The sequence below is a fragment of the Columba livia genome, chromosome 24 (genome assembly GCF_036013475.1).
Source record: "Columba livia isolate bColLiv1 breed racing homer chromosome 24, bColLiv1.pat.W.v2, whole genome shotgun sequence".
Lineage (NCBI taxonomy): Eukaryota > Metazoa > Chordata > Aves > Columbiformes > Columbidae > Columba > Columba livia.
This window is the reverse complement of record NC_088625.1, coordinates 4306486-4321139: the sequence shown is the minus strand read 5'-3', so window position 1 is coordinate 4321139 and position 14654 is coordinate 4306486. Positions and strand designations below refer to the sequence as shown.

The 14654-nt window shown below is 58.1% G+C and overlaps 1 protein-coding gene and 1 long non-coding RNA gene across 2 annotated transcripts in view; one reads left to right on the top strand and one right to left on the bottom strand.

The window, feature by feature from the left end:
• JAM3 (junctional adhesion molecule 3) overlaps window positions 1-876 on the bottom strand; it is a 28694-nt gene extending 27818 nt beyond the window's left edge. Inside the window, exon 1 of the mRNA XM_065040521.1 lies at window positions 727-876. Coding sequence (XP_064896593.1) covers window positions 727-778 — 52 coding nt within the window. The 5' untranslated portion in view covers window positions 779-876. The remainder of the gene's footprint in view (window positions 1-726) is intronic.
• A 3545-nt stretch (window positions 877-4421) lies between these two features.
• On the top strand, window positions 4422-10384 carry LOC135576291 (uncharacterized). Its single transcript, XR_010467912.1, has 2 exons — window positions 4422-6416; window positions 7231-10384. It is a non-coding gene; the product is annotated as an uncharacterized LOC135576291 (long non-coding RNA).
• Window positions 10385-14654: the final 4270 nt, after the last annotated feature.

Here is a 14654-nt window from a genome sequence, read left to right as displayed (position 1 = left end):
CATCACATTTTCTCCTTCTGCTGTCTGGGCAGATTGGGGGAGGGCAATACAAGCCCACCGGCTGCTGTCCCCCTCCCCACTCCCCTTGCTATTAATAGCCAGACAACAAATGACCCCAAATTCATTCCTGAGCGGAATTAGCAAATGTTTTTCGCAATTAAAACTGCAAACATTCATGCTGGGCCCCCGGAACAATAGACGCCTGTGCCTGGTCTTGAATAGACACCAGTGTCTGCCCTGCCTGCCTGCCGAGGCTGCACATTCCTGGCACCCTCATCCCTGGACCTGCTCCTTGCTGAGCTGGGGTTTTGGGCTGGTATCCCCCCCATCTTGAGTCTGCTACCCATCTTTTGTCAACCCCCCCTCCCTACAGCACCAGGCTGGCCCGGGACCCACATCCCACCCCGGGCAGCGTCTCCGCATCCCCCCTCGGCTCCGCGGGACAAGGGTCGGGGCAGTGCATCCTCCCCGGCGCTCACCCCGTTACGGAGCCGGGGCAGCGCATCCCCCTCCTTCCCCGAAATCGCCACCGGCTCAGCGCATCCGTGCCCGGCTCAGCACATCTCCCCCTTCCCCGGCCCGCGATGGAGATCGGGGCAGCGCATCCCCCCTTCTCCCGGCCCGACGCGGGGACCGCGGGCAGCGCATCCCCCGCTTCCCCGCGGCGGGACGAGGCGACTCCGCTGCCGCTTGTCGCCGGACGGGCTCCGGTGGCCGGGAACTCACCGAGCAGCGGCAGGAGGAGGATCAGGAGGAGCTCCGGCCGCCGGAACGCCATGATGGGGTGTGCGGAGCGGACCCGCTGAGCCTGCGCACTCACTGCCCGGGCGGGGGCGGCGGCGCCCCGGGGGCGGGGGGACCGCGCTGCCGTTACCGCGGAAACCAGGCGGGGGGGGGGCGCGGATCCCGGCGCCTGGTACCGCGGGGGGGACTGGGGGAGTGGGCAGGGATGGGGATGGAGCGAATCGCAGCCCCCAAACCCGGAGCATCCCCCCGGTCCTGCGGCTGCTTCCCGGGAAAACTTGACCCTCCGGAACCCTTTCCGTTTGTGAACCGAAATTCACCGATAGGAAGACTTGAAGTGCTTTTTTTGAGCCGGCAAAAGCTGGAAATCAGCTTGAAAGCAACGTTTTGCTTATCAAAACCCATTCAAGGTTTGCTTTAGAGTGGGGGTTTTCTCCCTGTGTTTAATAAGAACCCTTAAAAAGAGTCTTTGTGAAACTTTTCCCTAAAAAGCTACACCTCTGGAGCTGTTTAAAAGACTTACAGATGGGGCTCTTAGGTTTAGTGCTAGATTTGGGTTGTGGCTGGACTCAATCATCTTAAGGGTCTCTTTCAACTAAAATGATTCTATAGAACTGTGCATTTCAGTATAAACTTTTGACCAACTTAAAGGAAGTGAGAAGTGCAAACAAGCTGGGGACAGAGCACTTCTCTGGAGGAGTTTCCCCGATCCCTTGTGCTGTACCGAGTTGATTCTGACACAGCCATGGGCTTAACTTAGCGATTCTTCCCTGAAAAGCACCTTTGCACAGAGAGCATCCCGAGCTGCTGCGTGGTCCTCAAAAGTGTCCCAGAACCTTTTCCTTTGATTAACAGAAAGACACAAAAGTTATCAGCCCCCAATGCAGCGATTCAGCGGGGTTAATGCTGCTTCATGCGTCACCGACTGTCAGTAGCGTGTGATGGGGATGTAATTAAGATGCTGTTGAAGATCAAGCAGCTGGAATGAAAGCCGAGCTCTTCTCTCTTCTGTAAACCAGCTCGGCAGAGCTGCTGGAAATTAAGGGATGTAAAAATGTATTTAACTTGATAATGTAGCAGATCTAACTCAAGACGCTAATGAGTAGATTTAAAGGGCTGATCTGAGCCTGGTCAAATTAATACAGAGGTTCTCATCAATTCTAATGGCCAGATGGGACATTTCACCGAGGATGAAGGGGAAGGAATCGCCTAATAAGACTATAGGGCTTAAAACCTGACTCCACCAACCTTTGTGTTAGGTCCCTGTTGGGTAAGGAGTCATTTTAACACGGTCCATTTTGACTGAAATGACAGGAGATGTAAAAGATGATGACACAGAGTATAATCAGCAATAAAATGTAATCACCGAGGTGTCAGTTTCCTCTTTAACTTCCCATAGCAGCTTCATCAGGGGAGAGTGGAGCTGTGAAAGAGGAAAAAAGAGAGGACGGGAGGGTTTCTCATGCACTTTTTCTCTACGGATAGGACCAGCGCCAGCTCTTTATGCTGCCTCCGTGGTTTTATTGCAGCGAGGTTCTGCCTTTTAATCTGCCATCACCACTGAGGAGCCGTTTGAAATGTGAAACTCAACAAGCAAAAGGAGTCACGATAAATATTATACAAGAACTCTAGCGCCCATCAAGCCGGGATGGCAAAGTGCTGCAGTGTAAAACATTGATTTTCACACACAAATGGAGCTCCCATTTCATTATTTAATGTTGAAACAAGTAACTAGAATAAAATATGCACTAAGAGCAGCCCTGTGTAGTGCGGGGATGTATTCAGGCGTGATGAGGGGCAGCAGAAACCTGCCTCCTCCTATGGTTCCTTTGTTCTATGAAGAGTTTCCCATCCCTGCTCAAAGCAAGAAGAGGGATTTGATGGAGCAGAAAGGGCCAGAAGTGGTGGTGGCAGCGGGACCTCACTCCTGGCGCTTGGAAGAACGGGGGGAAGGCGACCGAGGACTAAACTGGAACAGAAGCACCTTTGGGATTTCTAAAGGTTGCAGGGAGCGTGTTGTACATGGAGTTATTTGGGATCTGAAAGCAGCTGAAGGCAACTCAGAGCAAATGGTTATCCTTCTGATGCTTGTAGTGCCTGGAGGCCCAAACTGAGGTTCAAGCCCTGCTGGGAAGAAGCTGCTCAAACCTGTAATGACAGGCTGTGCCTGTCACGATGCGTTTTCAATAGCAATACACACGGCAGACAGGAATCTTATTATCCGAGGCACCGGGGCTCCGAGGGCTCTGCCAGCGAGCTGTGCCACGGCTCGTGTGCGGAGGAGCAGCCTGTCTGAGTCCTCGGGGCTGTCCATCTGGATTGTGCCCCAGCCAGCAGGTTTGCTCCAGACCTCCTTAACTCCGAAGCCGTGATTGTGGCAGGCTGGTCTGCTGTCCTGCAAGGAAGGAGGTCCTGGCAGACACCTCCGCTGGTGCGCGGCTCTGGGAATAGATACGGGTACCTGGCCTGCGTCCCTCTCTTTTCCACGCTGCTTCTGCTGCCAGGGCAGCTTTCTGCCTCTCGCTCCTAAGACAGCATCTCTTTTCTTGTCTGCAGTAGTCTAGACAAGGTGTTGATTCCCTGGTGTCACCGAGCACGACCCCACTCCCACACCAGTCCCATCATTTCGCCCTGGTTCAATGCTCAGGCATATGCTCGTCTATTTTGAATCATTTGTATGTGTGAGGCTGAGTCGCTCCTAATCTCATCTCACTCCCGGGGCGTCCGTCACGCTGGCATGTGCCTTTTCCCTGTCTGCCTGCCTCTGTTTATGGACTATGGATATTTTTAACCCCACCCTCTAATTAGAGGTAGTTTTCTCTGGATGTTTTGTGCACAAGGGCTCTCATGTCTGTGGTCAGCAGGGCAGGCAGCAAGCCGGCCGTGTATAGAAACCTTCCTACTAAATAAATACACTGCCCTTCACCTCCCAGCAGCGTGTTTCCAGAGGCTTGCATTCCTCAGGGGTCTGTCTGCAGCAGCCTGGTGGGGTAACAGCGATATAGAGGAGCCGGCTACCCCCCGAGAGGCGGACACAGCTGCCTTTTCGTCCCACAGCCCCGCGCCTGAGGCTGCTCAGAGCTCCCTGCAGCTGTCTCCAAGTTATATGGTTAGCGCTGATGGCCTGGAGCTGTCTGTGTCCCTGGGGATCCCTGAGTCAAGCTCACTTACCCTCTGCAGGTCCAGAGATGGAGAAGAGAGCGATGCTTAATTAGAGACGACCTCAAACAAGGTTCCCCAACCTGCTCTCCCTGGATTTCCAGCACCGTGCTGCCCAAGCATCGCTCTCCACCTGGCTCTCAGCATCCTCCCAACTCATAGGATGGGAGGAAACTGCAATCCCCCCTGCAACCCCAGCACAGCGGCACGGGGGAGCTGTCGCATATGGCTGGTGCGTGCGGCCCTTTTCTCCCCTCGACGAACAAACAGCATCTGGCCGACCCATCCGGCAGCGAGCGCCCCTCGGGCTGCCCGTGTCGTGCTGTGGATTTCCCTTCGCTCTCTTCACAGCCAAGTCCTCGCTCTCCTGCCCCGTCTCTCAGCAAACTGGAGCGGCAGATTCCAAGGCCAGCTGGTCATTATCACGTTACACTGCTCTCTCGCCTTGCCAAGGCCAGCCCGGGAGGTGGCACCGACTGGCAGAGCAGCAGGTTGGGCCATCAGGCTGGTGACCCAGCTCAGGTCTTGAACGTGTCGCTGGCAATAGCAAGTGCAGCTTTCCCTGGGCCGGGGCTGTGTGGAGGAGATGGATATAACTCCCTTTTCCTCTGCCTGGGGTGTGGAAGCGAGGTTTGGCTGTCAGCGGGAAGGGGATGCTTCCTCTCCATCCTGATCCCACCTACACACTGGTTCACAAGCATCATAACGTTTAGAGCTGAAACTGTTGAATTTATCTCTTTTCCTGAAAGAAGACAAGGGATAAAGAGGGAATGACATTTGCTTAAGGAGAATGAGAACACCCTGCAAAGCTCGGGGATCTTACACTCAGCCCACCGATACCCCGAGGCTGAGGGAGCTGCTCTGCTTCTTCAGCATCATAGCAGGAGGGCAGTCAGGTCTCCAAATCCTGCCTTTTGCAGCGCCTCTCACTGCCTCCCAGCAAACCTGTCTCTCCCCAATCACCTCTGCTCGTTCCCCTCCTGAGTCGCTGTTTATTCTGGCTCCAAGGGCTCATGCTGATGCGGTGGAGCAGTCTTGTCTGAGAGCTGAGTTTTTCCACAATCTCCAAGATTGTTTTGACATGCTTGACTTGCAGCCGATGTGTCAGCCAAGGGTCTCCCACCACCCAAGCAGTACCTTTGCTCGCCAAGCAACACGTGCCCTGGGGCGAGCAGCTAGCCATGCAAACACCCCCACGCACGCACACGCCTCTTGCACCACTTTATTGTTTAATAAGTGCCTTGGGTTTCGTCATCCCGGCTCTTCTCCATGTGTCTCGCTCACAGACAGAGCCGGCTCCCCAGCTAAATCTGGTTTTAATGGCTGTTTGTGACTCCCATGGAAATCAGTGCTGCTGTGGATGGGAAGCTGCGCTCAAGTGCAGTAGGTTGCTTGGGAAGGAGTCAGGAATTTGGTTCTTCTTGATCCCTCAGGTACCTGTTAGTGCTATTTCTTTGTCCCCATCTACCTGATGGGCTAACCAGGTGACAGGCATCCCATGCCTTGAGATCTGAAGCAGTCAGAGAGGAGGGCTTGTCTCATGACGTGAGCTGCCTTGGTGGGTGGTAGAAATGGGGATTTCTTGGTCTGGGGCCTGGCTGCCTTAGGGCTTGGCGTTTCGGGGGGCCTGTGAGGACTTGCTCTGTGTAGCTGAGTGCCATCCTTCGTGCCCTCCCTCCCCGCTGTCCCCGAGCAGCCAGGTGCAGAGCACTCTGCTCCTGCCCTGCAGCGGAGTGCAGCGCTGGCTTTGGAGGAGGAGCAGGGCCTTAATCTCTGCCAGTTGAGTTGCACTTGCAAAGACGATTAGACATATGCCAGCTAATTCATAGTAAGCAGGATGGAGGGAGAATTTGCCACTTATAAATGGCAGATGAGCAAGCCCATCATTCCTGTCACTCTTGGGTAATACATGCTGACATAAACCCAGTTTAGCTGTGAGTTTATCATTGCTAATCCTGCTGGCCCATGCTGGTTCTCCATCCTCCTGGCATCTTTCTTCCCCTTTCCCCGCTTTGCCTTTCTCTCCCTTGCTCCTGGTACTTGTGTGTCTGGCCTTGTGGGGCAGATGAAATCCCCAGCATCCCCCACCCTTCTCCCAGCACATCATTGTGAGTTTGTCTTCCAAGGAATGCTCAGCTCTGGTGGCTCCTGGGGGACCCTGGTGTCCCTCCTGAGTGCTGCAACCAGATGCTGGGCCACCTATATTTTTCCTGGAATTCCTGTTGGCTTTCCTTCATTGTGGTGAAACAAGCGTCCCAGCTGTCCTCGCCTGACCAAGCTGCCCACACAGAGTATGTGGCTTTTTCTTGTGGCACTATGGGATGCCTAAGTAATCTTGCCCTGATCAGCTCCCTCCTTCAGCTCAGCGTTCCCCCACTGTCAGTGGTGTGTCCTGCATGCCCCTCATCCCTCGGATCAGATCAGCTGGGGAAGGGAGGGCAGAAACAGGAATCCCATGAGCCAAAATCCGGGTCAGAGCGGGAATCATGGGGCTGCACCTCGCCTGGGACAGGGTGAGTTTTGGAACGACGGAAGGTGCATGCAGGCAGTTTGGGGCAAGAGAAGGGTCCGAGGCCCCTTGCTAGCGAGCTGAGCGAGAGGAGAACATCCTGTTCTGGCTCCAAATCCCTCTGCAAACAGGGGTGCGAAGCCGTCAATGGATGCCGGGCGGATTTCTCCGGCCCAGGGGTTCCCTCTTGTGGCAAGATGCTCCTGGCAGGCGGTCGCGGAGATGGTCCCCGAGCCCCACCGAGCATGGGGGGTGTCGGGGGAGCCCGGGGAGGGGCTCGGGGTGGGCTGAGCCCCCCGCTCCCCCGGGCGCTGGGGAGGGCAGGCAGAGCTGCACGGCTGCAGAGCTGCAGCATCCCTGGGTGCTGGGGCAGGGGTCCGGGGGGTCCTCAGCATTAATGCAGCAGGTATGGGGGTGCAGTTTTCCTGCTCTGAGCTCTGGGTTTGTTCTCCAGGCTGGCTGGGCTCAGCATTGCTCGGAGCTCTGCGTCTCCCCAGCCTCGCAGCCAGTGATGATCCAGCTCTGGATGCCGGGCTCTGGGTACCCCTGTGCCCCATCCCCGTGGGGAGTCTCCGTCTGAACACCCCACGTCCCCCATCTTTGTGTCTGTGCAGGGATGCTGTGGCACAGAGCTGCCCCGCATCACGGCTGAGCCTGGTGGGGGCGCGGGGGCGGTTTATGGTGGGTAGTCCCAATATTCACAACCATGATGGGGGGGCTGCAGAGCAGAACCAGGCCCTGAGAGCTGAGACCCTGGCTCCTCCATACCCCCTCTGGGCCGGGAGCTGGGGAACAGACTGGGCTTTCCTCTTATGTAGGAAACCAGATGCTTTGCTGCTGCCTAGTGATGCTTGTGGCTGCTGTGACACCCAGGCATGAAGAGGAGACCCCAGTGAGCCGTGTTGGGGGGCTGCACAGCCTCTTGGAGAGGCCGGAGCTGAGCAGAGCTGGTTCCCTGCGAGCTGTGATGAATCAGCACCTCACTGCAATGCTGAGCTGGGCTCTGTACAGCGCGGAGGCGAGCGGCACCCGGGCGGCATCGATGTTTATTAATGACTGTATTGGGGATGCTGTTTAGTCACCGCTCCCACGGAGCCTTGAGAGGCAGCTGGCCCTCTTGTTGTGGGGTGGGAGGATCCTCCACCGTCCTTGGGGGATATCTGAAGCATCTGCACCACTTAGCACACGGTAGCCAGGTCCCACGAGAGGCCTTGGAGATGCCACCATTGCTCCCTCACCAAGCACACACCAAGCACATCACCAGCTGCGTCCCCTCCCAGCAGAGCAACAGGGCGATTCCTGCTTGAGAGATGGGGGAAACTGAGGCACGGTGTGCGGTGAGGGGTGACAGCAGGACACGACCCGGCCACGCTGATCTCCCAACGGCTGGCGATGCTGGGCTGCCCTTGCTGCCTGCATCTGGCGCATCGGGGGGATTTATTAATGCGAGAGTGCTGCAGATTTAACTAGGAGGAACGTGAGCAAGGCGATTAGAGGGTGGGAGTGGGGAGACGGCAATTAAAGTGCTGGTGGGGCCACCAGCCAGCACAACCCTCCCCAGCAAGGAACCTGTTTAAGGGCTGGATCCTGTTATTAAACTCTCTGACGGGCATTTTCTCACTCTACCATCTGCAGTGCCATGAAACTTGCATGAGATTTGAGATGAAAAGTCTATTTCTTTGAATGAAGTTTTAATAAGATCAAATTGGGAAAAGAAAACAGTAACTCTTCTGCCCCCTCTCCTGCCTCTCCCCCCATTCTTATTGGATTTAGTCTTCTGAAGGCAAAAATCTTTGCGAACTGGCCATGCCCCTCCGGCAGGTTGGTGCTGAGTGGGGGTGTCTGCAGGGGAAGGCGGTGAATTCGAGGGCTGTAGATGTTGCTGCAGCAGTGTTGCAGTGTGGGAGGCTGTTGGCCGTGGCGGCTTCACACTGGGGAGCACACACTGACATGGGGCACAGCAAATGGGGGGCCCAGCTGCTCCTGGTGCATCGGGTCTCTTGGGGTGCTGGGTAGCGCCCAGGTGCAAAAAAAAACCTAATTACATCTTTGACATGTAATTTTAATCTGCTCAAACCGATGAAGATGGGGCGGGGGCGGTGGTGCTACCGGGCTGCGCCCCCCACCCCCGGTGCTCTGGGCAGCACGGAGAGGGGAGGCTGGTGGGGGGGATACTGCAGGAAGGAATCCCATCCCATCCCATCCCATCCCATCCCATCCCATCCCATCCCATCCCATCCCATCCCATCCCATCCCATCCTTGTCCGGATCACGGGGATGCTGCGGGGGTGGGCCCATCCCTGCCCGGGCCGGGGGGGGCTCCGGGAGGGGAGGGGCCGCCAGGGGGCGCTCGCGGCCGGGAGCTGCATCCCCCCCCAGCTGCATCCTTTGCATCCCCCCCCGTCAGCTGCATCCTTCGCATCCCCCCTCCCAGCATCGTTCCCCTCGGATCGGCGGTCCCCGCCGCCCCCCCGGGTTGGGATACAGGCTCTGGGGTGCAGGTTGGAGCAGTGGGATGTCCCTGCCCAGCGCTGCCGGGTTTCCGTGGGGGTTCCCGGCCATGGGATCACGTTGAGCCTTCGGTGACCCCAACGTGATGTGAGTCCCACCCTGCCCCTGGCCCCCCGTTTTGTGCTGGATCCCGTGTCAGCCCAGAGACACAACTGACATGGCAGGTCCAGCAGTGAGAAGGATGCCACGGGGAGCTCAGGTAGGTGGCCTGGCCTGGTTTGTTCTCTGATAGCCACAAACCCAGCTGGCATCTCCTATAATTGCCTGGGTAGCGGCTGGGCAGCACATGGCCGCACCGCACGTGCTGGCAGCCAGCAGCAGCCTGGCATCGCTTTGTCACTTTGTCACTTCGCTCTCGATGCGCAGCCTGGCCGGACACCGGGCTGGGGCTCAGCACACTCATGGGGGGTTGTGAGCTGGGGCCAAGACCCACAGGAGCTGGGCCCCCCACCATCTCTGCAGAGAACAGGTCCCAGGGTTTGCTGGTAGGTCAGGCTCAGCAGGTCCTGCTGCCATCGGGCTGGCTCCTAGAACAGGGTAGGCAATGTCTGACAGCATGAGGAAACTGAGGCACATCCCAGTGCGTGCACAGGGGTGAAGAGCAGGTTGCACGCCAGCACAGCTCGCCCATAGGTGCCTACCCGAGGAGCAGGACCTTTGGGAAACAGCGCCCAGGTCTGCTGTTCGCTGTGAGTTGGTCTCGCGTCCACCACGCGGGGCGAGAGTCCGCGGTGTTTTGCAGCAGCCCCTGGCCACAAAGGTGCCAGCTTGTCCCTCCAGCCCTGACGTGTCACTGCCCATCTCCTGCCTCATCACCACATTAATAAGCCATCTCTGATCGGCCTTCCTTGCCACTGTTGACTTCTGTTTTAATGCCAGAGCGCTACTGCTGCCCCAGCTGGGAAGGGAGTGGAGAGGAACCTCCAGCATCACCTCTTCCACGAGCTGATAAGGCCGAGGGAGAGGCAAGAAACTGCTTGGAGCTCAGGGAGTCTGTTAGCAGGAGCGGCAGCCCTGAAAAAAGCAGGCACATATTCAATTGACTCGGCAGCGTGGGCTGGATCCTGCTGCTGGATCCTCCACCGTGGATCCCGAGTGCCTGCAGTGTCCATGGAGGGGGTGCTGCAGGAGCCTTTGCTGCACCCAGCACTGGCTGGTTTGGGGAGAAGTTGTTGCCCTTTTCCTCATCCCCCCTTTGCTCCATGTGCCCCAGCTGCTTGGTGGCATTGTCCCTAACTGGCAGGCAGCTGGGGACCGGTGCAGAATGTTCTGGGTGTGCGATACAGAGGGCTGAAAAGCTGCGAGAAACTTGGAGGAGACCCCGTGGAGACCCACAGCTGACCCTGCGTTTCCCTGTCCACTGGGGTGGCCCCGGTGGATTCCCCTTCTCCATATGGCTGTGGATGTCTGTAGATACATTTTAAAACCTTGGATGGGTAATAAATAGAAGCAGGCCCGGTGCCTTTTGTTTTGATTGATTCCATTTGTTCTGCATAAGCAGCTCCTTCCCCTTGCCAAGGCTCAGCTCCCAGGGAAGAGCGATGCTGTGAGCCAGAGGAGGGTCCCTGGTGTTCCCGGCACTACCAGGGGTGAGGTGGCCAAAAGCTGAACTCCAGCACTGGGGAAACTGAGGCAGCCAACAGTGGCACATCTGCCTGTGTGGCAGGTGGGTGCCCTGGGACGGGAAGGGAAACTGAGGCTGGGAAGCGCGACGTGCCATGCCTGGGAATGTGCGGCATGGCGGGGATGGCTCTCAGCTGCCGAAGGTGCGTTTTGGTGCTGGGTGGGGGTGAAGCCACCAACAGGCTGGGCCAGCAAAGGGTGATCCAGTGGCGTTGGCCACTCTGTGGGTTACTCACACTGCTCTGCAGGGAAAAATGACTTTTAAATGAGCTTGGAACGAAGATGAACACAGGAGCCAGGACTCCTGGCTTCTGTCTCCAGCTCTGTCGCCAACAGCAGCCTTGGGCAAGTCTGGTGTCTCCCTGCCTCAGTTTCCCCAAGCTGTTTACCTGTCAGGAGCTGTGGAACCGGCAGGTTTGGCAGCAGTAGGAGCCCTGAGGATGAAAGGAACTGCTCAAAGCCCGGGCGGCCGGTCCATGGGCTCCCTGTGGGGAGGCACAGCAGTGAGAGCCGAAGCGGTGGGTGATGGGTGGGGGCCGGATGAACCCCAGAATCATAATCCCAATGGTGCCCCAAATGCAGCCCCACTTCCCTCTCTCCTCCTTGCCTGGGGACCCGTATCCCTGGCAGGAGGAGGGATTAACCCAGAGAGGGGGTTAAAATTATCCCCCCGCCCCGGTGCTGCTGTGCCCCCCGGGTGAGTCAGAGCGGCCGGGGGTGCGTGTGCCCGCAGCCCAGCTGCGGTGCTGCGTAAGGGGGGAGCGGGTGGAGGCCCGAAGGACGCAGCTGCCTCCCCTCCACGTCCGCTCACCCGCTCCTCTCCTCCTTCTCATCTGCCTCATTATCTCCTGAGTCATCGCTCCCACCTCCGCCGCAGCCACAGCCGCCCGCAGCCGCCGGCACCGCGCAGGGGCTGGTACCGGCTGGGGGCTCCCAGAAGCCCAGGGAGGCCAGTGAGTTCCTGTGTGCAACCTCTTGGTCTCCAAAGGTGGCCCGGTGATTCGGGGTGGGGGCATCACGGGCGGGCAGCACTGCAGAGCATCTTCCCAATGTGCTGCTGGATGCCCAGACGGACAGATGGGATTGCGGCTGCTCCTGCCGGGCAAGGAGAGATCCCTGGGTATACGGAGCTGCGGTGCTTGTCTCGCAGTGATGCTCTTGGGCTGGGAATCAGGCTTCAGCGTGCCAGGCGAGGCTGCGAGCTGCTTGCCAAGCTCTGTACAGGGGATGGAGCTGGGCTGCTCGCTGTGAGCGAGCTGCTCCCCAAACAGGTCAGGATGTGGCTGCTGGCATTGCTAAGCACACGTTGGCGTGGTGCGGATCCTGGGTTTGGCATGTCCAGGCTGCAGCAGGTCCAGAGCACAGCTGTTCCCCCCGGGGATGCTGCAGAGGTTTCTGTTCTGAAGGTGCAGGGATAAACCAGGGCTCACATGTTGCTGCTGGGATGGGATGTGCAGCCCTGAGCTGAGCAGAAATGAGAGGACGTACCGCTCTCTCTCTGTGCCCCTTGGCAGCCTCTTCCCAGCGTTAATCCTTCTTGCCGCTAACAATTTGTGCCTTATTAATTCTAATTCAAGCTTGCCTGGTTTTGTCTCCCAGCCATTGCTCCTTGAGCTGCTTTTCCCCGCAGACGGAGGTGCTGGCAGCGGGCAGCGCTGTCCCAGGGGTATCGCAGCCCCCACATCTCTGCTCAGTTGTGTGGGTGCAACAGTTTAAGTCTCTTGTCAGAAGGTTCATGAAATATTGCCATGGCTCTTCGGTGTGACGGGCGGCAGGACGAGCTGCAGTGGCTCAGAGCCAGGGTCTGTCTCAAGGACCGTTTCGGAAGCTCCCTGGCGCTGGGTTAACTCGTCTATCACCCATTTATTTCTGCATCTCTGGGAGTGGGCTCTTCCTCCATCCATCTCTGCTTCGTGCTTTACCTCCCCAGCTAATAACTAGGTCAGGAGTCCCAGAGACCAGAGAGCAGCAGGCCAGTCATCTCCCATCTGCTTTCACTCCCTTCCCTCCTTGTCCTCTTGCCTTTCTGGCTGGTGGGGCAGGGGGACCCTCTGTCCTCCTCCTCCTCCTTGGGGCTGCACAGAGGCAGGAGCCACTGTGTCCATGGGATGCTCAGGACCTGCTTTCCACACCGGGGGATATTTTCACGCAATAAATGGATTATGGCCCGGCCAGATGGGGATGTTGACGCAGGAAGGCTGTAGCCAAGGGGAGCCTGTCCTGGCATGAGCATCCCTTGGGTGCAGGTTCCTGACCCCAGCACCGATGCGGCACTGGGGGCACCCAGTGGGACAAGACAGTGGTGGCAGTGGCCTGTGGAGGACATGGCAAGCAGGAAGATGCTGCGAACAAAGCACCAGGAGCTGCGTGGGGGATGCTGAATAGGCATGAAGGTGGAGAGTGGCTGAGCAACAGCTCCAAGAGCACCTGAGGACCAGCCGCATGCTGCTGGAGGGCCTGGAAACCAAAGGCTTGGAGGATGCTTGTGTCTGCAGGCTCGGAGGAGAAAGGGTGCTCACGGGAGGAAGGCCACCTGCTCACAATGCCCCATGCCAGCGAGGGCTCTGGATGACATTAAGAAAGCTCTCAGTGAAGCCGCTGCGCCCTTTGAAGCGCTTGGCCCCCCCTGCTGCCTCAGTTTCCCCTGCGGGCAGTGAGAGGCACTGGGGGGGCTGTGCCAGGCCATGGGGTCCCGCAGCAGCATCCGGCCACGCTGGCAGCCACCGGGAAGGCGTTTGCATCCCGCCGGGGAGCGCGGCTGCCTCCAAACAGGCTTCCCCTTGTGCGGCGGGGCCGGCCGGCGGTGCTGACCCTCCGCCGGGGAGCGGGGAACAAGGGTGGCTGTGTGCGCCCACGGCGCGGGCTGGCCCGCCGCCCCGACACGCATTCCTGCCGCGGGCCGGGCTTTCCGGGCTGGGATGCAAAGGGGGATGTGCTGCCTACTGTGGGGGACTTGTTGTAGGTTTGTGTTGGTTTTTTTTCAATTTCTCCATTTTTTTTCTTTTATTAGCAGCCTTTGGGTGTCTTTTTTTTGAGCAATTAATCCGGGTCGTGACATTCGCCAAGCGGATCGGAGAGCCCGGCGCTCATTAGCACCCGGCTGAACGTCGCCAGAGAGATGCTCCCGGCAGCCCTACGTCTCTGCCTGCTTGTTATTCCGGGCGAGTCGGGGGCTGCGGCAGCGGGAGGCCCCCACCGCATTGCTGTGAGCAGTGGGGGCGATGCGGGGTGGCCGGGGTCCCCCTCTTGCTGTGGTGGGGTGGCCGGACCCACCAGTGATGCTGGGTCAGCGCTGGGGTACCTGGTGAGCAGTGGTGCCGCAGGGCTCAAGGACTTTTGAGGGTCTCAGCTTCCCTGCTTTGGCTTCGGTTTGGTTTTATTCCCATGTCTCCCGGTCAAAGCCACCCCAGCTGCCGTAGGGAATCGGTTTGTGATTCCCAGGCTCGAGTACTGTCCATCTGACTGATGTTTCTTCTGTGGATTTGCCCACATTTTGCTTTTGGCTTCCACAATGCTCCGTGGCCATGAGCTGCCCCTGAGCTCTTGTCTCAGCCACTCAGGGCTGCATGCCCACTTTTCTGCCCCAAACCTCAAGCCTTTTCCCCCTCTCCTGCTGCCACCCTCCCCATGTGGCTCGAGCCCCCCCGTGGGGACAGGGAACAGGGACAAAAAGGAACCCCCTGAGCTTGGCTGGCTGCAGCACAGCATATGTGCTGGGATCTGCTCCCTGCCTGCTGTTTTTCCGCTTCCTTCGAGTTAACTTATGTTTCCATCGCCGCCCATCTGTCTCCTTTTCTTCCTCCTTTCTTTCCCCTCCTTGCACACTGACAGGCACCTGCAGGGCGCATGGTCCCTGTCCCCAGCAGCTCCAGGTGACACTTCACATCCTGCTCCCGCACAGCTGGGACACTTTTTGGGGAGATCCTGGTTTGGATGCACCCGAGGCTGAGATGCTTTGAGCTCTGGCAATTTCCTCCATCCACCATTAACTCCAGTAGAAATTTTTGGCTGGAGCATCCCCCATCTCCCGTTAAACCTGGAGCTGTTGGGGTCACATTAGTGCTGGAGCCTTCCATTCCCTCTCTTCCTCAGCTGCCTCTGCTCCCCG